Source organism: Palaemon carinicauda, chromosome 13, assembly GCF_036898095.1.
Source record: "Palaemon carinicauda isolate YSFRI2023 chromosome 13, ASM3689809v2, whole genome shotgun sequence".
Classification (NCBI taxonomy): domain Eukaryota; kingdom Metazoa; phylum Arthropoda; class Malacostraca; order Decapoda; family Palaemonidae; genus Palaemon; species Palaemon carinicauda.
The window spans coordinates 81,603,644-81,629,238 of NC_090737.1; the positions used below are offsets into that span (position 1 = coordinate 81,603,644).

Below are 25,595 nucleotides of genomic sequence, written 5' to 3' on the forward strand. Positions count from 1 at the left end.
GTTTCATTATAGTGAATTACATGGCAATGTAACCTAGGAAAAAAACTACTGTTTCTTATAGAAAAAAATACGCTCTCTTCAAAATTGACACTCGTTCCAGTCGCAAATTAATAGTTTCAGAAATATATATACATCTATATCCTCCAATAATGGGGGCCCCCCAGTGGGAACTTGGGGTTTTGGGTGGGGAAATCATACTAGGGAATCGATATATAAACGTAAAAAAGCATTTTCTTCTCTATACATTACCTTCTTGAAATTATAATAACCAGAGGAAAATACAAAACAGTATATCTGGATAAACTTTGGAGGTGCCGTTACAAAGATTGTGTCATGAAACCAGTGCTGCCAACGTCCGATGTAGATCAAATGTTATTTTGTGACCTGTCATATTACTAGGCTAGGTTAGGTGGGTTTGTTAGGTTCTGTGCCCTTTTTGTACTTTTTATATATTGAGTAAAACTTATATGGAGAAATTATTTAAAATACATATGGAAATACCTATCATTACTATCTTTAGTAGTCATCGTGCCGTTGGTAACTGTGTACCATACGTCAACGTTGGTAACACAGTGTATTATTGGTAACGTTTCTAATGTTCGTTCGTAAGAAAAGTGACACCGTGCAACTCAAAGTTATCCGAATTGGTTGATCTGTTTGTTTCCGATTGAAATGAACATCAAATTCGGTTAATTCACGTTATTTACTAGAGGGAAAACAATTATATATTGTTTCCCCAGTATGTTTTCCCCACCCAAAACCCCGAGTTCCCACTGGGGGTCCCCCATTATCGTAGGATATAGATGTATATATATTTCTGAAACTATTCATTTGCAACGGAAACGAGTGTAATTTTTTAAGAGATCGTAATTTTTTCTATAAGAAACAGTAGTTTTTTTCCTAGGTTACATTGCCATGTAATTCACTACAAAAATACCGAAAAAAAAATTAATATTAATAGAACAACATTAGTATTACATGTTAGTTATTTAGGAATAAAAATAAAAAAATAGTTGGTACTTTCCTATTATTGACCCACCACTAATTTCCGATATAACACCAATAGTATTTTTTAGGTTACGTTAGGTTAGGACAGGTTTGAATTTTACCCACCTACAGATTAAACTAATCTAACCTAATAAAGTTTTTAAGATAGGTTAGGTTAGGTTTTAATTTTATCCACCTACAGATTAACCTAACCTAATAAATAGTATTGGGGTAATATCGGAAATTAGTGATGGGGCAATAACAGTTAAGTACCAAATAGTTAAGTGACAATGCCTAATAAATTTCATATAAGACTGGAAAAGATGTAAAAGAGTATTGTCGTTTTTTTTTTGTGCTTTTTATATAAACATATCTCGTCTACATTTTACCTTTCCACATTGTAGTGTCCCATTCCTACTCCTAAAAAACTACCAATGTCTGTTGTAAGTTTCTACACCAATCTAGGGACCTTACCTGTTGTGTAGTGCAGACTCCATCACTCACTGTAAATAAACCCTGTGGTCCAATGCCTTTTCCGTTTACGAACGGCTGGAAGATGTGAAAACTGCACTGCCGAATGGTGAAGAATTTCAGGAGCAAATTTGCAAGAGTGGTCCGTGTTACTTTTAACACACAAACAATGACGTTTATCGTTGTTTTCCACAAGGGTACAGGCCAAGATACAATACTACGTTACTTTCCACTGGGGTACAAGCAAAGATACGTTACAACGATACTTCCACTGAGAAAAAAGCAAAGAGGCGTTACTACGTTATTTTCACTGACACTGGGGTACAAGCAGATACGTTCAGGTTCTGGGGTGAGGTATAGCCTTTACAACGGCGCCTCTAACGTTTATCTTCTTGTACTGTTTTGTATTTTCTTCCACAATATGTTTAATACTTCTTTTTTCTTTTCTATATTTGTTTCACTAAATAAAAATAATCCTACTATTTTCTTTGGGTCTTCGTCGTATGGTTATTCTAGCTCAGTTACTCCATTCCTTTCTTTTCTATATTCCTGGTAAAATAACAAAAAATGTATCAAATCTTCCTCCTCATTTTCACAAAAATTACAGTTAATATTCCCCTATTGTGTCTATTTACAATATTTAGTTTTAACGTATTAGTTCTTGCTCTAAAAAAATATCACTGAAGCAAATGTATTGTCATAAATTAACTCTTCTTTAATTTCTTTCTTCCACGTTCTATATATTTCTAAGCTCACTTTACTTTCTATTTCTTCTTTCCACTTTTCAGTATCCCACTTTCTGGTTTCCGTTTTTATTTCTACCTTGTTCATTCTTCTTATTTGTCTTATGCCTAAGCTTAATTCTTCCAAATACTTTGCAGGTTACTTTCCACTGGGGTTCAAGCAAAGATATGATACTACGTCACTTTCCACTGGGCTACAAGCAAAGATACGATGCTACATTACTTTCACTGTGGTACAAGCAAAGATACGTTACTAAGTTACTTTCCACTGGGGTACAAGCAAATATATGTTACTGTGTTATTTTCACAAAGATACGGTACAATGTTACTTTCACTGGAGTACAAGCAAAGATACGTTACTAATTTATTTTCCACTGGACTACAAGCAAAGATACGTTAATTTCCACTGGGGTATAAGCAAAAACAAGTTACTTTCCACTGGGGCACAATCAAAGGTATTCCATAATTGTGGTTTGAGAATGAAAAGGCTGATCACAATGGCCCGACCGGACAAGGGCTGGGAGTAAAGAGGGTGTAACTGCAAACTGATCTCTGGGGATAGAAGTTGTTATTCTTACTGGTCAATCACGAGAGTTGGAGTAAACTGTTCTAAAAACTCTTCTCTCGTGTATGGAATGAGTATAATAAAACAACAAAGACATTATATAATAGAACAAAATATTTCATCGCTACCGTATAGATAACAGTTATTGTACTATACTATGATAACATTTCTACCTCTGTTTATGGATAACTGGTACTATAATAGTAATCATTTCAGTTTCCATTAATGCATATATTGCGTGTAATAAAAGATTTAAGAACATCTTAAAACTGATTATTCTATTCAATCAATTCGTACCTTTATCTTACACTTATTCACAATATGAAATTGGCTACCAACCATTAATGCTGTACAACGAGATGTTCATTGTCTCACAGTCAGCCAGTTAAATAATTCCACATTCTCTCTTAATTTAATTGATGTGTTGCTTTTCCAAGCATGCAGACCCAAGATTATACATACAAGTTCCTACTAGATATCCGGAAGAGTGAAGATATTAATAAGGCTTTTAGGAAGTTGAAGACTGTTTTCTATGTACTTCAATAATGTTGATTTGACTATTAACGCTGAGTAACGCTGTGTGATACGATAAACACTTTGAAATGTATTATTGTTATTATTATTATTATTATTATTATTATTATTATTATTATTATTATTATTATTATTATTATTAGCATTATTATTATCATTATCACTTGCTAAGCTACAGCCCTACTTGGAAAAGAAAGCAGGCTACTATAACCCCAAGGAAAAAATAGCCCATTGTGGAAAGGAACTAAGGAAATAAACTACAAGAAAAGTAATTAATAATTAAGATGAAATATTTCAGAAACAGTAATAACATTAGAATGAATATTTTCTATAAAAATCTATAAAAAAAAAAAGAAAGAAATAGGATAGAATAGTGTGCCCGAGTGTACCCTCAAGTGAGAGAACTCTACCCCAAGACAGTGGAAGACTAAATGTACGGAGGCTATGTCACAATAAACATCTTGTAGGTCTTGTAAGGCCTGGGGTATCCATGTATTGAGACCAGGAAAACCCCCCTTGAAAGTATATAAGAAAAGGGCAATGTGATTCTCGATCTTTTACTCGACCTTGAACTTAGACTTGGCGTGGATTTTCATACACTCAAATACGAACCAAGTTTGAAGTCTCTGTGACAACGATGTCATAACTTATGGCTGATAACGTGAATTGGACATTTTTGTTTGACCGTGAATTGGACATTTGACCTTGACCTTCCCAAATTTAATAATTTCCAGCTTGTTACATAATAGTTAATCCATGCAAGTTTGGGTACTCTTCGCCTATAATTGTGGTCAGGAAGCTGTTTACAAACAAACACACAAACAGGGGGCGGGGGAACATAACCTTAGCAAACTTAGCACCACAAGTAGCCGTACCACTTCAGCAGTAGAAGTTTAAGTAATAGATGTAGGAGTAACTCGCATGAGATACATTGCTGCCACAGAAACTGCAGTGCCCAATAAGTCTTCATACATAAGAAAAGATACAATTTTCTTTACATAAAACATTTTTATTGATATGTTATGCACTACAGTACATGACTGCTATTAAATACTTGGCTTAAATGCATGGCCTAATGACGTTTGGCTTAATCGCCTGGCCTAATAATGCTTAGATTAAACGCCTTGTATTATTTCTCATATATATGGAGGCTTATGGGACACCCTGTATAAGGAAGAGTTCTCACCATCAAGAAAAAACTCTAATTGAATACGCCCAAGCTTGTGCTCACAGAGTTGTTTAAATACTAACTATCGCTTAGAGAAGCAGTAAAGTTGACTTCTAGTAATGTTGTCTTGTAAAGAGATCTCGGGATGTTATTGACTTACAGTTAGACTATAAAACTATTCATGTAATGATGAAAAGATATCTTTGCATATGATATCAATTCTATCATAAGAACGCACATCAAATTGTACCTATAACATTTATGTTTCAATAGGGTAATAATAATAATGATAAGAATAATGATAATAATAATAATAATCTTTATTTCAGCAAAAGCCATATACAGAGTTACAATAAGGGTACAGTGATCTTACACTTTTGACAACGGTAAAAAAAAATGAGATATGCAATAATATCAGTCATATATTATAAACATCAATTAGAAGGTTGACCACAGAGTTCTAAGGTCTGGGTAATAAAATCACAACAGAATTAACGCTTAACAAAGATGATAGCATACATATCAGCAAACAAAAAGAGAGGGAGAAAAAAAAATGGCGATGACAATAATAAATATGTTGGAACAGAAATTGCTTGAGTAATGAAGGAACACTGGGGGAAAAATCTAGTCATAGAGCAGGTGGTATGAAGGAAATATAGGACATCCAGACAACAAAGATGTAACATAATAAAACACGTTATCATAACATTATTGGGTATCACACCAAAGTTATTTAGTGATGAAGATTTGGCATAGCCACACTATCAAAGATTAGTGAATACAATTCATTGTACTGACGCTTCCGTATTCCAGGTTTCCACATTTTGGATTTTATTCTCGCTGCACTTGCAAGCACATTTGAATTAGGGGATTTTCACTAGATTGTAGGCGGGAGGTGAGACTTACTATAGAGCGACGAATGATGGTGTTTAGGTTATCCAGTCTATTTTTAACAAACATCGTTGAAGCTGAATGGTGCCTCGGGATTGGTGAGGCGTCTTAGGATATCATTGTGAATGACTGTGATACGTCTCATCGATTCACGCGTTTAGTTTACCCATAGCGAGCAGCCAAATACGTTATAGCAGTAGGGTTGAAATAGGAGTTTTTTGATATCTTGGCGACAGAAGGCAAATCATCTCGTTACCATGTTCCCTAGACAACACAATAGATTTCGTTGAGTTTTAAATCATAAATACGAGAGAGAGAGAGAGAGAGAGAGAGAGAGAGAGGTTAAAACAAGAAGTGACGTTAACAAGAGTGTGTTAAAACGAGAGAGAGAGAGAGAGAGAGAGAGAGAGAGAGAGAGGTTAAAATAAGAAGTGACGTTAACAAGAGTGTGTTAAAACGAGAGAGAGAGAGAGAGAGAGAGAGAGAGAGGTTAAAACAAGAAGTGACGTTAACAAGAGTGTGTTGAAACGAGAGAGAGAGAGAGAGAGAGAGAGAGAGAGAGAGGTTAAAACAAGAAGTGACGTTAACAAGAGTGTGTTAAAACGAGAGAGAGAGAGAGAGAGAGAGAGAGAGAGAGGTTAAACAAGAAGTGACGTTAACAAGAGTGTGTTAAAACGAGAGAGAGAGAGAGAGAGAGAGAGAGAGAGAGAGAGACTGGAGTATAAGTAACCCCAAGTATCGACATACTGTATACTCAGTATTATTAAGAACAGCATTTCCCACGCCCCATAAATCAAGGAGCTCGTACATAGTGCAGGTTCACAAATCAATAACAACTTGATCATGCTGGTGCCTAAGGTTTACGACACACTGACTATAGCATTGAGTACTTACGTTAAGAACAGGTATTCTGGTCCTATGACACAGGGAAACCTGTACACACTGCAGGACCTATAATATGAGATGTTTGATGTATTCATTCTTAAGCGGGGGTTTACACTGTCGAACCCGGTTGTCAAACCTGCTTGTCAAACGGATCGAAGAGGTGGAGTCAGTCACAAATGCATAAGGTTTGTGGACAATGAAGCCTCGCCCGCAAAAGTCAGGCGAGAACAGACTTTCTTCGAACCGTTCAACAACAACCAAATACCTCGTTCACATGTTCGAACATCACTTGAAACGTTTGTCTGCCGAACTGCGTTCGACGGACTGTCCGATCTTGTAAACCCGCCTCTATTATGGTAGGTATTTCGTTAAGAACCGTTTTCTGGTCCTACCTCACAGAGAAACCTCTAAAACACACTACAGGACCTACAAGAGATGTTTTGATGTAAACATTATTATTGATATTACTTGCTAAGCTGCAACACTAGTTGGAGAAGGAGGATGCTAGAAGCCCAGGGGTGCCAACAGGGAAAATAGCCCAATGAGGAAAGGAAACAAGGAAAAATAAAATATTTTAAGAACAGTAACATCATTAAAATAAATATTTCCTATATAAGCTATAAAAAACTTTAACAAAACAAGAGGAGGAGAAATAAGATCGAATTGTGTGCCCAAGTGTACCCTCAAGCAAGAGAACTCTACCATTCTTATGTATTACATTCTCAGAAAGGCAAAAGATGGTCTCCCGGGAAGAACGTAGTCATAGTGGAACTTTTCCTTGTAACTTTCCCTTGTCTTCGTTCTTGGCCTAACTTAAGCGTAACTTAAACTAAGTTGACCTGACTTGACATAGATAAAATACGAGGGATGAGCATAACTTGATCTATTCCATTTCACTAAAAGTTGAGTTATTGTCAATTTTGGTTAAGGACGATGAAAAAATTTTGGTAACTAACTGGCTAGTTTGCTTTGGGCTTCCTCTGTTGTTTTCATTATTATTATTATTATTATTATTATTATTATTATTATTATTATTATTACAAGCTAAGCTACAACCCAAATAGGAAAAACAAGATGCTATAACCCCAAGGGCTCCAACAGGGAAAAAGAGCCCAGTGAGGAGAGGAAATAAGAAAGTAAATACACGATAAGAGAAGTAATGAACAATTGAAATAAAATAAGATCAAATATGAACATTCAAAATCGTTAGGGATATGAATTGGAATCTTTTTTTAATTCCAAAATTAGCTTTAATCGACTTTTTCAATTTAACATATTTTGATTTCTTTAATATAATTCTAAAGCTTTTATTGTTAAGATAATGGTTTTGATGGGAAGAAATAAGAACATTCAAAATAGAAATAAATATTGGATATGAAGTAAATTTTCCAACATAATCTTAACTTTTACCTCTCATATTGCACGTTTCTGAAGCCCATATATTCACATCTTTATCTTTTTAAATATAATTGTAAATCTTTAGAACTCTTCACAGAGAGAGAGAGAGAGAGAGAGAGAGAGAGAGAGAGGACTTACATGTCGTGAAGGTTTGTTGACAGCACTTTGAAGATGGGGCCAGAAAGATAGCAAGTGACAGAGGTCTACCTAACCCAAGTATCAGGGATATATATATATATATATATATACATATATATACATTTGTATATATATACATATATATATATATATATATAAATGTATGAATATATATATATATATATATATGTATATATATATATATATATATATGAGTATATGTAAATATATATGTATATATATATATGTGTAAATATATACATAAATATGGATATGTATATAAATTTTTATAAATACCCAAATATTTTCATAAGTATATGTAGAAACATCAAATCTCTTCTCTCTCTCTCTCTCTCCTCTCTGTCTCACACAAGCATATATATATATATATATATATAGCTAAACACACACACACACACACACACATATATATATATATATATATGTATGTATGTATATATATCCAAAACCTCCTCCGCCTTCAACCCTTAAAATTTCTGCAGAATTTATCGCCTTTGTTTTAAGCCAGGGAAACTCCTGAGGGCTGAGCTGGGCGCAAGTTAGGCGCGGTGTTGAATCAGGAATTCTTGAAGAAGAAATTTGTTTCCAAACTTGTATCTTTTGGTCGCTTTCAAGAATAATGAAAATAGAAATATTAATTTCCAACAACATCGGTTTCCTTTTTTTTTTTTTTTTTTTATTTAGAGCGTCATCACATTCGCCAACGAAAATGGGAGAAGGTTATGTTTTCACCCCTGTTTGTCCATTTGTCTGTTTGTTTGTTTGTGAACAACCTCCCTGTAACAATTTTACTCGTAGATTAGTGAAACTTTCAGCGATTAATTTCAATGTTAAGACGTGGAAGTGATTCAATTTTAAAAGTCATAGCTCAAAGGTCAAGGTCAAGGTCAAGGTCGAGCAAAAGGTCGAGAATAATCTGCCATGGCGGGGGTCACGATTTTACTCATAGAGTAGTAACACTTTCATGGATTAATTGATATGTTGAGACGTGGGAGTAATTCAGTTTTGAAAGTCCTAGGTCAAAGATCAAGGTCAAGGTCGAGCAAAAAGTTGACCGAATTAACCCTAACCTTAACCCCAAGTTCGCACATGGATGTCACACAGACTTCAAATACTCCTACGATCTAAATTGATTTTGGGAAAAGCAAACTGGTTTCGAGAAATAAGCTGCCACGGTGGAGGTCTGCACTCTCCGAGTGTTATTCTAGTTTCTCACTAGAATTTCTGTTTTTTTTTCCAAATTGTTGTTATAATGTTTCGTTAGATTATAATAATCCCCTTATGAATTATGTGATTAATGGTAATAATTCGTTCATTGTAGTATCATTAGTATCATAGATATCATGTAAGTAGTGATAACAATCTTATAATTAGTATTATAATAAGCATTATCAGTAATGTTATCATTTCATCGTAATTATTCATATTATCTTTTTGTAGATTTTAAGAGACGTTTATACAAAACCATCAAGTATAAATTAAATTAATATCCTATTGTTACTACAAACTTCAAATCCCCTTATTCAAATTACCTTAAATGTTCAAGTAATTAAGTAAAAAGGATTCTTCAGAAGGCAGAAATAAATCAAGATTTCGAGATCGAATGAATTTAGGCAGAGAAATGCAAATTTACTTACCCATAAATTCACCAGAAGGAAGAAATAAATAAAGATCTTGAGATCGAAAGAGTTCGGGCAGAGAAATGTAAATTTACTTACCCATGGATTTTTCAGAAGGAAGAACAAATTCAAGATATCAAGATCAAATGAGTTAAGACAGAGAAATCAATATATACTTACCATTTGACATCCCTACACCTAAGAACTTCAATTCTTAATCAATGAAGTCAACAAAATTATTAGGAGAAAATTAGACAAAAGTTATTTCTTGAATCTACCGTAGATTTTTCAAACCTTCAAACAATAGGACGAAGGAGGAGAAGGTTAGTTAACTCACTTAGAACTAGAGTGGCACTCAGTAAAGCACAGACCTCTGCCGCGGCAGCTTATTTCTCGACCTTCTGCTCAACCTTGACCTTGACCTTTAACCTTAATATGTATTAATTGGCTTGGATTTTCATACACTCAAATATGAACCAGGTTTGAAGTCTCTATGACAACGATGTCCAAATTTACATCTGATTACGGGAATTGGATATTTTGCTTTATCTTTGACCTTGACCTTCCAAAATTTAATCATTTCCAGCTTTTTACATAACAGTTAATCCCCGAAATTTTCATTATTCTACGATTAAAATTGTGGCCAGAAAGCTGTTCACAAACAAGCACACAAACAGGGGGTGAAACATAACCTCCTTCCAACTCCGTTGACGGAGGTAATAAGATAGAAATACTAAAATACTAAAAACTTACATTATTCCTTAGGCATATGTTCTCCTGCTGTCAAATCATAATTTTCACTTCATTCCCCTCGTGTTTTGCTAATTTTTTGTAATCCTTTATTTTCCTGTATATCTTGCGAGACTGATCATCTACCCATCAATCATGACTCAATCCTTTCCAATCAGGAAATATTCACTGAGATGTAAGAATCCAGATTTTGAGCCATCATCGTAATAAAGGAAAATACCCCATTTCCGTATTCATTTCCTCACATCACTGGCTTTGTTTGGTAGTTTCAGATAAAGTCCACCTTTTGCCAAAAGGATCATTGACACATATGCTTTGGCTGATAGTTTCATATAAAGTCTGCCTTGGCCAGAACGGTCTTGTCACATATCTGGCTTTGTTTGGTAGTTTCAGATAGAGTCCACCTTTTGCCAAAACGAGCATTGACACATCTGCTTTGGCTGATAGTTTCACATAAAGTCTGCCTTTGCCAGAACAGACCTTGTCAAATCTCTGGCTTTGTTTGGTAGTTTCAGATAAAGTCCATCTTTTGCTAAAACGATCATTGACACATCTGTTTTGTCTGATAGTTTCATATAAAGTCCACCTTTGCCACAGCGGACCTTGTCACATCTCTGGCTTTGTTTGGTAGTTTCAGATAAAGTCCATCTTTTGCCAAAACGATCATTGACACATCTGCTTTGTCTGATAGTTTCATATAAAGTCTGCCTTTGCCAGAACAGACCTTGTCAAATCTCTTGCTTTGTTTGGTAGTTTCAGATAAAGTCCATCTTTTGCCAAAACGATCATTGACACATCTGTTTTGTCTGATAGTTTCATATAAAGTCCACCTTTGCCACAGCGGACCTTGTCACATCTCTGGCTTTGTTTGGTAGTTTCAGATAGAGTCCACCTTTTGCCAAAACGAGCATTGACACATCTGCTTTGTCTGATAGTTTCATACAAAGTCTGCCTTTGCCAGAACAGACCTTGTCAAATCTCTGGCTTTGTTTGGTAGTTTCAGATAAAGTCCACCTTTGGCCAAAACGAGCATTGACACATTTGCTTTGTCTGATAGTTTTATATAAAGTCCACCTTTGCCAGAACAGACCTTGTCAAATCTCTGGCCTTATTTGGTAGTTTCAGATAGAGTCGGCCTTTCGCCAAAACTGGCCTAGCCATTATATGTAGATTTTGGTTCAAAGGAGATTCCTCAAGCGGGGTAAGGTATGTATTGGAATCAGAGGCTTAATTAGGGCCGCATACTCCACACGCCTGTTCTGCGTCTACTCTGGCCTGAACAGCCAGGTAAACTAAAATCAATGGCCTTGACAAAAAAAGCAAACTCTCTTATACGGGTATATATGTCCAGGGAATTTACACTTTCATATTTATTTCATCTTTATGAGTTTAAATAACATCTCTAATCAATGCTATTTTCTTTTAGGTTAGCAAGTAGCCACTATTTTTATTATTATTACTTGCTAAGCTACAACTCTAATTGGAAAAGCAAGATGCTATAAGCCCTAAGGCTCCAACAGGGAAAATACCCCAGTAAGGAAAGGAAATAAGGAAATAATTAAACTATATAGGCTATAAGAAGTAATAAATAACAATATAAAATATCTGAAGATCAGTAACACCGTTAAAAGATTCAGAATGATAATAAGACAGATATTAATTAATATGAAGGATAAATAGATATTCTATTTGGAAAAGATAAATGTCTTATCATTGGTTAGAGATTTTAAATTATTCATAATTTCATCTTAATTATAGTTTAATCACTAAATAATCATCATCATTAACTCATCCTACACCTATTGACGCAAAGGACTCGGTTAGATTTCGACAGTCATCTCTATCTTGGATTTTTAATTCAATACTTCTCCACTCATCATGTCTCACTTCACGTTTCATAATCCTCAGCCATGTAAGCCTGGGTCTTCCAACTGTTCTAGTGCTTTGTGGAGTCCAGTTGAAAGTTTGGTGAACTAATCTCTCTCGGGGAGTGCGACGGACATGCCCAAACCATCTCCATCTACCCCTTACCATGAAATCAAGTCAAGGAAATTAATATAAGGAATCATAATAAAACTCAAATAAAGTATGAATTTTATTCATTACCTTAAATTATGTATGTATTTATACATATACAGATATATATGCATATATACATATATATGTGTATATATACTTACATATTTTTTTTCAAGAGCGCCATGTATATAATACATAAATGTGATACATCTTTGTGCGTTTCATGAACGTCAATCAACTAAATTAAATATTGTATTTGGATTTTACAAGTCATTCAGTTGGTGCTTTTAATAAACTATGACACTTCTGTATTTAACTTTCATTAAAGTAAACAAAATTATTAATTTGATAAGAATGGGGAATTTAAAAGTCTAAATATTTTATATATTCAAATATTGAATTTATGATAGTAGTAGTAGTAGTAGTAGTAGTAGTAGTAGTAGTAGTAGTCAAATTGGTAACTAAATGGAAATAAGGAATTGAAAAGTCGAACTATTTCATATATCTAAATATTGAATTGATAATAGTAGCAGTAGTAGTAGTAGTAGTAGTAGTAGTAGTAGTAGTAGTAGTAGTAGTAGTTTTAAGTAATCAAATTGGTAATTTGATGAAATAAGGAATTTAAGAGTTTAAACATTTGATATATCCAAATATAGATTTGATGAAAGTAGTAGTAGTAGTAGTAGTAGTAGTAGTATCTTTATTGATGACATTACTATATTTTCAAGAACTGGCACCATAAATCCTGGCTAGTTCCGTCTCTATGGCTGCTTGAAGATGTCACAGAGACGGAACTAGTCACCCTTCACTGACCTCGTATTTTCATACCTTGTCTGACCTGAATCAAAAAAATTTTATATACCCTATAACTAATAAAATCAACTTTATTAAAATTCAGAAGAATTACACAAGCCGATATTGAATTACAAATAAATAAAATAAATGGGTTCTTTTTAAACAACTGTTTAATAATTACATAAATCATTTGAGAAATTATCCTCAAACCATTGAAGAATAAAAGACACTAAATCCATCGGCTTTAAGACATCATAAGATAAATGAAAATAAATATAAATGTAATAAAATGAAAGAATAAATATCTACTTATAGATTGTTATACACATATTGATGCTTTAATTTAGATGTGAGTATATAATGAGAATTAGATATAAATTAATATCAATATAATATCAATCAAACTGTCTGATCCTTTCTTGGAAATAAACAATGTTTTTTTTTTATAGATCTAAGAGGTGATCTTTTTATTCTATTTTGCTTATTCATTATTGATATTCTTGTTTCATTAAATTTTAGTGACACCATCATAACAGAATCAGTTAGAAGTTCAAGTATCACATAATAACTTCCCAATATTTTCAAACCAAATAAGCTATTATGAAAGAAATAATGTCCTCAATCGAGAAATTAATCAACCCATTTTAAAATGGGCACCATATGTAATTGCTAAATCTGGCACTTGGGAAACAATTAACGTTTTCTTCTAGAGGTGTCATATTCCTTAAATGAAATAGAACGAAAAGTTAAAATGCGAAGTCGATGATTTTTAAGAAATGGATGTATCTAAAATCGAATTAATTTCAAACTGAAAGTTCATAAAAGTATGAATGCATAAATATCATAAATGCATCATTCTTAATCATATTTTATTAAATGCAAACCCGACTTCGGTGATTCTCCATAGGCCTGTATTTACACTTTTCTCACGAATTGTCCAGGACATAAAGTATGTCAAGATGAATTCTTTATGATCCCGTGAAACTACAGTATTAAGAAAGAAAAAGGACTACCACTTTACCTGTTTCGACTTAGAAATGATGAAAGAAAAGGAATGTTTAGAAATAATAAAGCTTGCGTGATTCACATACTTTCCACCAGGAGGAGATCAGTTGCAGGAGACTAATTCTCAAGAGGGGCAATGGCCCATGTGAATTCCTTGCAGCTCTGAAGAGGGTAAGTAATTTGCAATTTGAATTACCACACTTTCAATATCCTAGCACAAACAAGGGTCTTCCAGGGATAGAAGACCCATTAGAGAAAAGACCGGCTGGAGAAATAACTAAAAGAATGAGGCAATGTTACTTAAGCTGAGACAGAACTCATACCCCTAATCATAAATGGTTGCTAGATGTTTCCAGAATAGAGCTAACAAAGTTGATGCTTTTCTTGAATTAGAGACAGCCATGGTAATACAGTAAAGTTTTACTGGGAGAAAAAACACCCTGGAGAAATGACATTAAGAATTAGGGGAATGCTTCTTAAGCTGGGACAGAAGCCACGGCCCCCTAAATATAAACAGTTTCTAGATGTCTCCAGAATAGTGCTAAGAAAGTTAATGCTTCTCTTAAATTAGGACAACCACGGTAATACAGTAACGTTTTACTGAGACTCTGGAGATAAAACTGAAATAATGAAGGCAATGCTTCTAAAGTTAAGAGAGAATCCACTCCCCCTAAGCATAAACAGTTGCCAGATGTCTACAGAATCGACCTAATTAAGTTTATGCTTATCTTGAAGGTAATACAAGAAAGTTTTACTGGGTGATGAGTGGTAAATAAGATTATTCTTGCTTTATAAATAATGATTATCTCTTGAGAATTCAGGCTCTGGCAAGAAATTACAGACTGATGTAGTTACAGCTATAAGAATGGTCCATTGAGCAAAATATTTATTTTTTTCATTGATTTCAGTGTTTCTGTATCATAGGAATACATTTTAAGATAAAAACAAAAGTTTATTGATAATACCATAAGGAAACATCCGAAAAAGACTACATCTATTATATGGCACTTGGCTATGAATACCTCTACATAAGAAAACGAGAAAAATAAGGAATTTTTTTTTATAACCTAGTGACTAACTATACAGGACTAGCAACCCTACATCCTTTATTTTTTGTACTAGTCTATCAAACGCCTCTGACGTATTTCTCTTCTTGAAAAACATTTACTTCATCTAAACATACATAGGCAAAGGTACAAACGTCGACTTATTTATTACTAATATTTCATATAAAAGGGATAAGCATTCTTAAGGGACTGTTATTTACACTGGTATGTCTGCACTATGCATTATTAAAATGATAGAATTTCTCGCGTGTAAATTTCGTGAAAAATTATTTCTGGAGATACGTTATTTGGTGATGGGAAATATCTTAATAGAGGCGGCATATGGTTTTCCGTTTATTTGTATATATATATATATATATATATATATGTATGTATGTATGTATGTATAATATATATGATATGTATCTATATACATATATATATATAGTGTATATACATATATATATGTATATATATATATATGTGTGTGTGTGTGTACATACATAAAAATTCTTTGTTTATCATTATAACTTCCTCCAACGAACTTAGAAGATGTCATAACACTCATGTCTAAGTGCATATTTAAAATATCTCCAGAACGATTGAATAGACAATGATTGAAACTAAAAAAGAAAACAAAATCAGGCTGATTAAAACCTCCAGGTAGCTAAGAAATGATAAACAATTATTCCAATTCACAAACTTTTCGAAATCATGTAAAATTATGTATCATCGTCGCTATACATTGATTTAGCTTTCTTCTACGTGAATAATCAGTCCTATACATCGATCAACCTTTCAGAAGACTGTTTGTCTCCAGACAGACAAAGCCACAGCGAATTCACACCAACGACATCAATATGAATTAACCTATACTCCATTTTTTTTTTATTTTGCGGAATTGTATTGACCCTTTTAGCTTGGAAAAGTTTCCTGCCAGCTGACTGGTTGGACAGGATTATTTTAACCAATCAGCTACTAGGAAAACTTTCAGAACTAAAAGGGCGCCCCTGCGAGTCAGTTCAAATGCACCTCAGGGATGCCCTTTTAGCTCTGAAAAGGTTCCTGCTAGCTGATTGGTTGGACAAGATCCTTCTAACCAATCGGTTAGTAGGGAAATATTCAGAGTTAAAAGGGCATCCCTGCTAGTTAGTGCAAATGCGCCTCATTAAAAAAAAAAAAAAAATATATATATATATATATATATATATATATATATAATTGTGAGTCCCTTGGAGGCGCCTTACTTACACTTACAAATAAAGTGGCAAACACTTGGAAGTTACTTGACGAAGGATGTGGCGAAATACAGTTTCCACCCTATTGCAGATGCATTGCATTGCAAATTGCATTCGCAATAAAAGCAACCTTAAAATAATTCATAAAAAAAGAGGAATTACAGTAATGAAAATACAGTAATGCGAGCGGTTCGACGCGAACCCTAACATTAGTCCCTTGATATCAACTTACAAAAATACAAAAATGATTTTTATTAGAAAAATTAATTCAAATATATAATATTCATTTACTAACTAAAATATCACAATAAAACTTTTATATAAATATGAATCATAACCTCGAGTGCGTGTTCAAAAGATACATTTAGTGTGATTACTGTATGCTTTGTAGGCTACTATCTACATAATACAAATTGAGTAATACAGTACACGATGGACCCATTTCTAGTTGTTTTAAATGTACATCGGTCAGAGAATAATTATAGATAAATTCATTAGGATTAAATGACACATGGTCCCAGCAAAGGAACAAAGCAAAGTTGATGTTTTTCCTATGATTTGTTTTTGAGGTTCAATCAGAAATTTTTTTCAGGAATAGAACCGTTTTGTCTGAGTCATTAATATAGATTTAACATCACTTGAGCGACACAATGATTTAGACTAGAAATTTAAACGTAGAGATCACTGAATGGAGATGGCACCACATGCTGCAGACCAAAGGTGCCACAAACAATTCCAACTCAAAGACCGTTGAAACAAGATAGCGCCACTTGCTGGAGACTTGAGGCGCCACAAACAATTCAAATCTATACACTATTGGAACGAGATGGTGCCACAAACATTTCCAACTAAAAGAGCATTAGAACGAGATGGCACCAAGTACTGGAGATCATAGGCACCACAAAAAAATTCCAACTCAAAGACCATTGAAACGAAATGGCATCACTTGTGGAAACCAGAGGCGTCACATACAATTCCAACTTATAGACCATTGAAACGAGATGGCACCAACTTCTGGAGACCCGAGGCGTCACAAACAATTCCAACCTAAATACCGTTAAAACGAGATGGCGCCACAAACATTTCCAAATCAAAGACCATTAAAACGAGATGGCGCCAAGTACTACAGATCAAAGCCACCACAAATAATTCCAACTCAAAGACCACTGAAACGAGATGGCGTTACTTGCATGGAAACCAGAGGCGCGACAAACAATTCCAATCTAAAAACCATTGATACGAGAGGGTGCCAAAAACGCTTCCAACTCAAAGACCATTAAAACGAGATGGCACCAAGTACTGGAGATCAGAGGCTCCCCAAACAATTCCAACCTAAAGACCGTTGAAACGAGATATCGCCACAAATATTTCGAACTCAAGGACCATAGAAACAAGATGGCACCACTTGCCGGAAACCAGAGGCACAACAAACTATTCCAACTCAAAGACAATTGAAACAAAATGGTGCCACCTGCTGGAGACCAGAGACGAAACAAACAATTCCAACCTAAAGACCATTGAAAATAGATGGCGCCGCAGACATTTCCAACTCAAAGACCATAGAAATGAGATGGTGCCACAAATAATTCCAACTCAAAGACCGTTGAAACAAGATGGCACCACTTGCTGAAGACCTGAGGCGCCACAAACAATTCAAATCTAAAGACGAATTACACAAGATGGCGCCACAAACATTTCCAGCTCAAAGACCATTAAAACGAGATGGCGCTAAGTACTGGAGAACAGAGGCACCACAAACAAATCCAACTCAAAGCCCATTGAAACAAGACGGTGTCACTTGCTGGAAACCAGAGGCGCCACAATAAATTCTAACTCAAAAGACCATTGAAACGAGGTAGCACCAACTACTGGAGACTAGAGGCGTCACAAACAATTCCAACCCAGAGACCATAGAAATAAGATAGCGCCAACTGCTGAATACCAAAATTGCGGCGAACTTTTCAAACTTGCAGATAATTGAAATGAGAGGGCACCACCTGCTAGAGACCGGAGGCACCAAGAACAAGCCAGGACTGAAATATAGAGTCCAATGATATTTTCCGATTTTATCTCTGACTTCCTGATCCCAAAGGTTACCCCAACAGAGAATTAGATAAGTAGTGTTGTTTGAGGGGACTAGGAACCACTAGTAATCTTGAGGTGGCGTAAGGCTTCACCTAACTTCCATTCTACGTTTAGATATGTTGATAGCAAATGTCCTTGGCATGAAGACCGGAGAACGAAGGGGAATATGCTATGGAGTGATGATTATAGAAAAATACTAATCACGTTCCAATGTAAAGGTAGTTAGGGGAATCATGATACATGATGGACATTGTTCTGCTGTACTTCATGGCATTTGAAAACTTTCTAGCAAGACACAGATATACAATGTTGTATATAGGGGATTTTTATATATATATATATATATATATACATCAATATATAAATATATGTGTATATATACATTTATATATATGTGTGTATGCATGTACATACTATATATATATATATATATATACTGTATATATATATATATATATATATGTATATATATATATATATGTGTGTGTGTGTGTGTGTGTGTGTATCTGTGTGTATCTGTGAATATTTTGATGTGTGAATCCTGCTACATCACAGCTACAAAGCAAAGAGAATATGGCATATTGAAAACAGCTATTGAAAATAACTATTGAACCACTAATGCAGGTCAGTATTTGAAAAAAAAAATCCACAAGAAATGCGATTGATGAAAATAATTTCTAAGCATGGACAACAAAGCTTTACTTAGCATCAACTCGCATACAGCCTTGTCATAAAGATAAACAAAAATAGCTTCTTGGTCATATAGGAACTTTGGGTGTGCAGCTTACTTGTAACACCTGTCGATTAATCCGTGTAAAAAAAAATCGTTGGCCTTCCCAAAACGTTCTTGATGACGGCCAAACGTTTCCGAAGTAGAATATGGTGAGATTCCAAACTCTGTATTGCATTATTTGAAAAGCTTGATTATTCTCAAACGCACGAGACCTCATGTACTTCATGAATAGTATGACTTTTAAATTTTTCAAATGCGCGAGACCACATTAACTGCATGAAATGCACGACATAAATTTATTAAATGTACGAGACCACATTAACTTTATGAAATGTATGACTTTCAAATTTTTCCAAATGCGCGAGACCACATTAACTTCATGAAATGTATGACTTTCAAATTTTTCACATGCATGAGATCTCTTTAACTTCATGAAATGTATGACCTAAATTTATCAAATGCACGAGAAGACCACATTAACTTCAAGAATAGTATGACTTTAAAATTTTTTAAAATGCATGAGACCTCCTTAACTTCATGAAATTCATGACTTAAATTTATCAAATGCGCGAGACCACATTAACTTTATGAAATATATGATTTTCAAATTTTTCACATGCATGAAACCTCTTTAACTTCATGAAATTTATGACTTAAATATATTAAATGCACGAGACCACATTAACTTCATGAATAGTATGACTTTCAAATTTTTCAAATGCATGAGACCTCCTTAACTTCATGAAATTCATGGCTTAAATTTATCAAATGCACGAGACCACATTAACCTCATGATATGTATGACTCATATTTATTAAATGCACGAGACCACATTAACTTCATGAAATGCATGACTTAAATTTATCAAATACGCGAGACCACATTAACTTCATGAAATGTATGACTTAAATTTATTAAATGTACGAGGCCACATTAACTTCATGAAATGTATGACTTTCCAATTTTTCAAATCCGTGAGACCACATTAACTTCATGAAATGTATGACTTAAATCTATTAAATGCGCGAGACCACATTAACTTCATGAAATGTATGACTTAAATTTATTAAATGCACGAGACCACATTAACTTCATGAAATGTATGACTTTCAAATTTTTCAAATGCGCAAGACCACATAAACTTCAAGAAATGTATGACTTAAATTTATGAAATGCACGAGACCACATTAACTTCATGAAATGTATGACTTTCAATTTTTTCAAATGCATGAGACCTCCTTAACTTCATGAAATGCATCACTTTCAAATTTTTCAAACACACGAGACCACTATAACTTCATGAAATGTATGACTTACAAATTTTTCAAACGCACGAGACCACTTTAACTTCATGAAATGTATGGCTTACAAATTCACGAGGTGTTTAAACATTTGACACCTAAGCAATGAAACTTTTAAAACTTTTGGAATGCCCTAATATTTATGGATGTAATACATGGGGTGCTTAAACATTTGAGCACCTAACCATTGAAACTTTTCAAACGTTTGGAATGCCTCACCATTTATGGCTGTATTACACGAGGTGTTTAAACATTTGAACACTCAAACATTAAAACTTTTAAAACCCTGTAAACGTTTGAGACATCCTTACCTTTGTGACCTAAGGACCTCAAAACGTTTATATATCTGAATATTGTTCTGTTTAGCCAATCAGCACTGCCAGGCTATCGTATCAATCTCTCGTGAACATATAAACGTTTGGGACACCACAATGTTTCGTCTCAGGAACATATAAACGTTTGGGACACCAAAAATGCTTCGTACAAGGAACAAACACGCGAATACCCATTCACAAAGAGGTATAAAGGCAGAATATACTAGAGTAACAAATATAGCATTAAAACGTTTCTTGATCATACGAAATAGAGAAAAGAGGACACACCTGTCGAACTGACCACACTTTCGGTGAACGTCTAGAGACACTTGCTATACTGACGACCTATTTACACTGAGTTTACTTCTACACTGACTTCTCCAGAGACAGGAAATACTCCATATGACTGTGTTTTGTCCCTTTGAAGGGTTGTATGCACCGATAACCTTAAGAAATAAAGATAGCAGGAGAGATGACTCAGATAACATGAATTAATATTACTGTCATAAAGATAAAAATACATATGTATGCACATATATACAGGTTGACATAAAATTAAGTATTCTAATACTAAGTTGATAATGAGAACAGTGTTACACATATGGGTAGCATAAACTTCTATATTTACAAAATTGATTTTTATGATTATTCCAAGACTTAGGAAAAATCTAACAGGATAAATGTGATTATTTTCTATTTCTCGAAATTACTTTAAATATGGTCTTGTACACATGTATAACTCATTGTACAAATGTGTATGAATTTATATGCTGTGAAACATACATTTGCATATATATATATATATATATATGTGTGTGTGTGTGTGTATATATACACATATATATAAATATATATATATATATATACAGTATATGTATATAAATTATATATATATATATATACACACACATATATATATATATATATATGCATTGTGAGAGCATATATGCATATACAAATTTGTTCAACGAAGTATATATATATATATATATATATGTGTGTGTGTGTGTGTGCGTGTGTGTGCGCGCGCGGGCGTGTGTGTGTATCATAAAGCCAAAGGTAACAAACAAATTGTCATTCATTAAAAAATAAAAAATAAAATAATCATAAATAAAAAAAAATAAAAAATCTACCAATGGAACTTCTGTCCTGTCATCTTGAAGAACTTGAAATTGAAAGGTCTGTAGAAATCCCTGAGGATGTCCGAGGTAGTGTCGGAGACGGTGGGATGTGATCGCCCCTTGGAGGAGCCCAGGCAGTGTGGGCGCCCGCTCCTCTCGCGCTTCACCAGGCAGGGGAAGCCCTTCGTTGCGTTAAAGAAGAAATGCTTGTCCGTGATGACCTTCCTGAGGCCGAGGAATTCCTGTTGGTGAGAGATCGATGCAGTTAACTTAGGTTAGGTTAGGTTAGATTGGGTTGGGTTAAGGTTGAGTTTGGCTAGATTACGCTAGGTTAAGTTGGATTGGATTAGTGTTAGGTTAGGTTAGGGTTGAGCTTGGCTAGGTTAGGTTAGGTTAGTTTAAGTTAGGCTGGGTTGGGTTAGTGTTAGGTTAGGGTAGGGTAGGGTTGAGTATGGCTAGGATAGACTAGGCAACGTTAGGTTTAGGTTCATTGATTTTGAGTTTTCTGGCATCCTGACATCGAATACCATTGACGCCAGTATAATTTGTCATAAATGAAAAATAAAAAGGATATTCCATTTAAAACCATAAAAGCAAGATAAATCTACAAAATACCGCTAGCAGAGTACAACACATTCTGACCAAGAATCTTGAAAGGCATTGGTGGATGCTCAGAGCAGGGCGATGGATTGATCGTGAGGAAATGGGAAGATATAGATAGATAGACAGAAAAATAAATAGATAAATAGGTGGTTGACATATGAAGAAGAAGAAGAAGAATAAGAAGAAGAAGAATAAGAAGAAGAAGAAGAAGAAGAAGAGAGAGAGAGAGAGAGAGAGAGAGAGAGAGAGAGTACATATCACCGTCTTTTTCTTGATAAGTAATTATATATATATATATATATATATATAATATGCATGCATATAAGAGAGAGAGAGAGAGAGAGAGAGAGAGAGAGAAGGAAAATGAAAAGACTTGATTGGAGTTGGTACTTTCGTCCTATTATTGACATCGATAAATACACGGTATATATATATATATATATATACAGTATATATATATATATATATATATACAGTATATATATATATATATATATATGTATATATATGTGTGTGTGTGTGTATATATGATAAAAAAGATTTGATATCTGAAATTGGATCTGGATATGATTAAGTTTATAAGAAAACCTTTCTTGACTTATGCATATTCTTTCCACAATACTAGATAGGAATTCAACAACAAACGTTTGAGACATATTATGTACAACCCATAAAAAATCAGTTATAAAAATATATATTTGAAAAAACAAAAAGACCATATACCAAATCTAAGTAAATTATACTCATATTTTTTTTTAATGAGGTACATTTGTACTGAATCGCAGGGATGCCCTTTTAGCTCGGAAAAGTTTCCTGTTAGCTGATTAGTTAGACAAAATCAGTTTAACCAGTCAGCTAGTAGGAAACTTTTCCAAGCTAAAAGGGCACCCTTGGGAGTCAGTGCAAATGCGCCTCATTAAAAAAGAAAATTGAGTAAAGCTGATTGGTCAGAATAATCAGGTCCAACCAGTCAGCTAGCAGGAAACTGTTCCGAGCTAAAAGGACACCCCTGCAAGTCAGTACAAATGAGTATAATAGCACCGTTTCGTGGAATACAAAAAACTTCTAATTGATGGCAGGGAGATCAATGAAGCTTCAAGTAATGTAAACATAAATTAATAGGATAGAAATATAATATATCGTCGGAAGGATATAATCGCTGGATTACATTTATTTGGGGTTCGAATGAATAACGATTTCATTTTCCAATCTGATAATAATTTAACAACACACATAAGCGTCAATGTTATCATAACGATGTATATTATTTTTATAAATGTAAGTAAAAGCGTATCAAGTATATTTAAGGGTATAAAAAGATGGCATTTACCCAATCTAGAATTATGACACGTGCTAATAATAGTGTACGCGAACAAAAAAATAAGGACAAATAGATAAGGACACACCCTCAAACGCACTCCTTCTCACCAGGGTATGACTACACCCTCTACCCAGACCCAAGGGACGGGGAGAGAGCTGGGCGTGACTGGATATATATGTATATATATATATATATATATATATATATTGTATATATATTATATATTATTATTATCATTATCATTAATTGCTAAGCTACAACCCTAGTTGGAAGAGCAGAGTGCTATAAGCCCAAGGGCTCCAACAGAGAAGATAGCCCAGTAAGGAAAGGAAATAAGGAAAAAATAAATATTTTAAGAATATCAAAATAAATATCTCCTATATAAACTATGAAAACTTTAACAAAACATGAGGAAGAGAAATTAGATAGAATAGTGTGCCTGAGTGTACCCTCAAGCAAGAGAACTCTAACCCAAGATAGTGGAAGACCATGGTACAGAGGCCATAGCACTACCCAAGACTAGAGAACAATGGTTTGATTTTGGAGTGTCCTTCTCCTAGAAGAGCTGCTTACCATAGCTAAAGAGTCTCCTCTACCCTTACCAAGAGGAAAGTAGCCACTGAACAATTACAGTGCAGTAGTTAACCCCTTTGGTGAAGAAGAATTGTTTGGTAATCTCAGTGTTGTCAGGTGTATCAGGACAGAGGAGAATCTATAAAGAATATGCCAGACTATTCGGTGTATGTGTAGGCAAAGGGAAAGTGAACCGTAACCAGAGAGAAGGAACCAATGTAGTACTGTCTGGCCAGTCAAAGGTATATAAGTACATTTATATATACATATATGTATATATATGTATATATATTTATATATATGTGTATATATACATATATATAGTGTATATATATACATTTATTTATATATGTATATATATATATATATATATATACAGTACATGTATATATATACATATACTGTGTATATATATATATATATATATATATGTATATATATATCCAGAAACTTTCTCTTTGTTATATAGAGAGGATTGACGTACATGAAAAATACTTATTTCTAGAATAGTATTACTCTGGGTACATAAGCTGTTCTTAATGAAAGATAAAGAAGAGGAGAAGCCACAGTAAGTGTCCATTGCCGACAAAAATAAAAGCAAACAAGAAGAAGAAAATTAATGCTCGTAATGAGAAGGAACGTAAACAAAAGATCTCAGAGCAGTAGTAAACAAGCTCTCAAAAGAAGTCTTGAAGAAATCGGACACTTTTATTACGAAGAAACACGATTAGGCGTTAAATTAGGAATGAGTATGATAAACATCATGATAGCAAGAAAATACCATTAGCACACACATTCAAAAAACAAGCAAAACAATCCTCAGCACATGAACGAAACAACCCTCAGATCATGTTCAGAAACAAGGAAAACACACCTCAGCTCAAGTTCAGAAACAAGCAAAAAACCCTCAACACATGATCAGAAACAAGCAAAACAACCCTCAAATCATGTTCAGAAATAAGCAAAACAACCCTCAGCATATGTTCAGAAACAAGCAAAACAACCCTCGGCACATGTTCAGAAAAAAAAGCAAAACAACCCTAGGCACTTGTTCAGAAATAATCAAAACAACCCTCAGCACATGTTCAGAAATAAGCAAAACATCCCTCAGCACATGTTCAATAAAAAGCAAAATAACCCTAGGCACATATTCAGAAACAAGCAAAACACTCGGCACATGACATGTTCAAAAATAAGCAAAACAATCCTCAGCACATAATTAAAAACAAGCAAAACAATCCTCAGTACATATTTGGAAACAAGCAAAACAA

The 25,595-nt window shown here is 34.1% G+C and overlaps 1 protein-coding gene across 1 annotated transcript in view; it reads right to left on the reverse strand.

The window, feature by feature from the left end:
* Window positions 1-21,744: 21,744 nt before the first annotated feature.
* LOC137651971 (heparan sulfate glucosamine 3-O-sulfotransferase 6-like) overlaps window positions 21,745-25,595 on the reverse strand; it is a 284,484-nt gene continuing 280,633 nt past the window's right edge. The window contains exon 6 of the mRNA XM_068385178.1: window positions 21,745-22,069. Coding sequence (XP_068241279.1) covers window positions 21,836-22,069 — 234 coding nt within the window. The 3' untranslated portion in view covers window positions 21,745-21,835. The remainder of the gene's footprint in view (window positions 22,070-25,595) is intronic.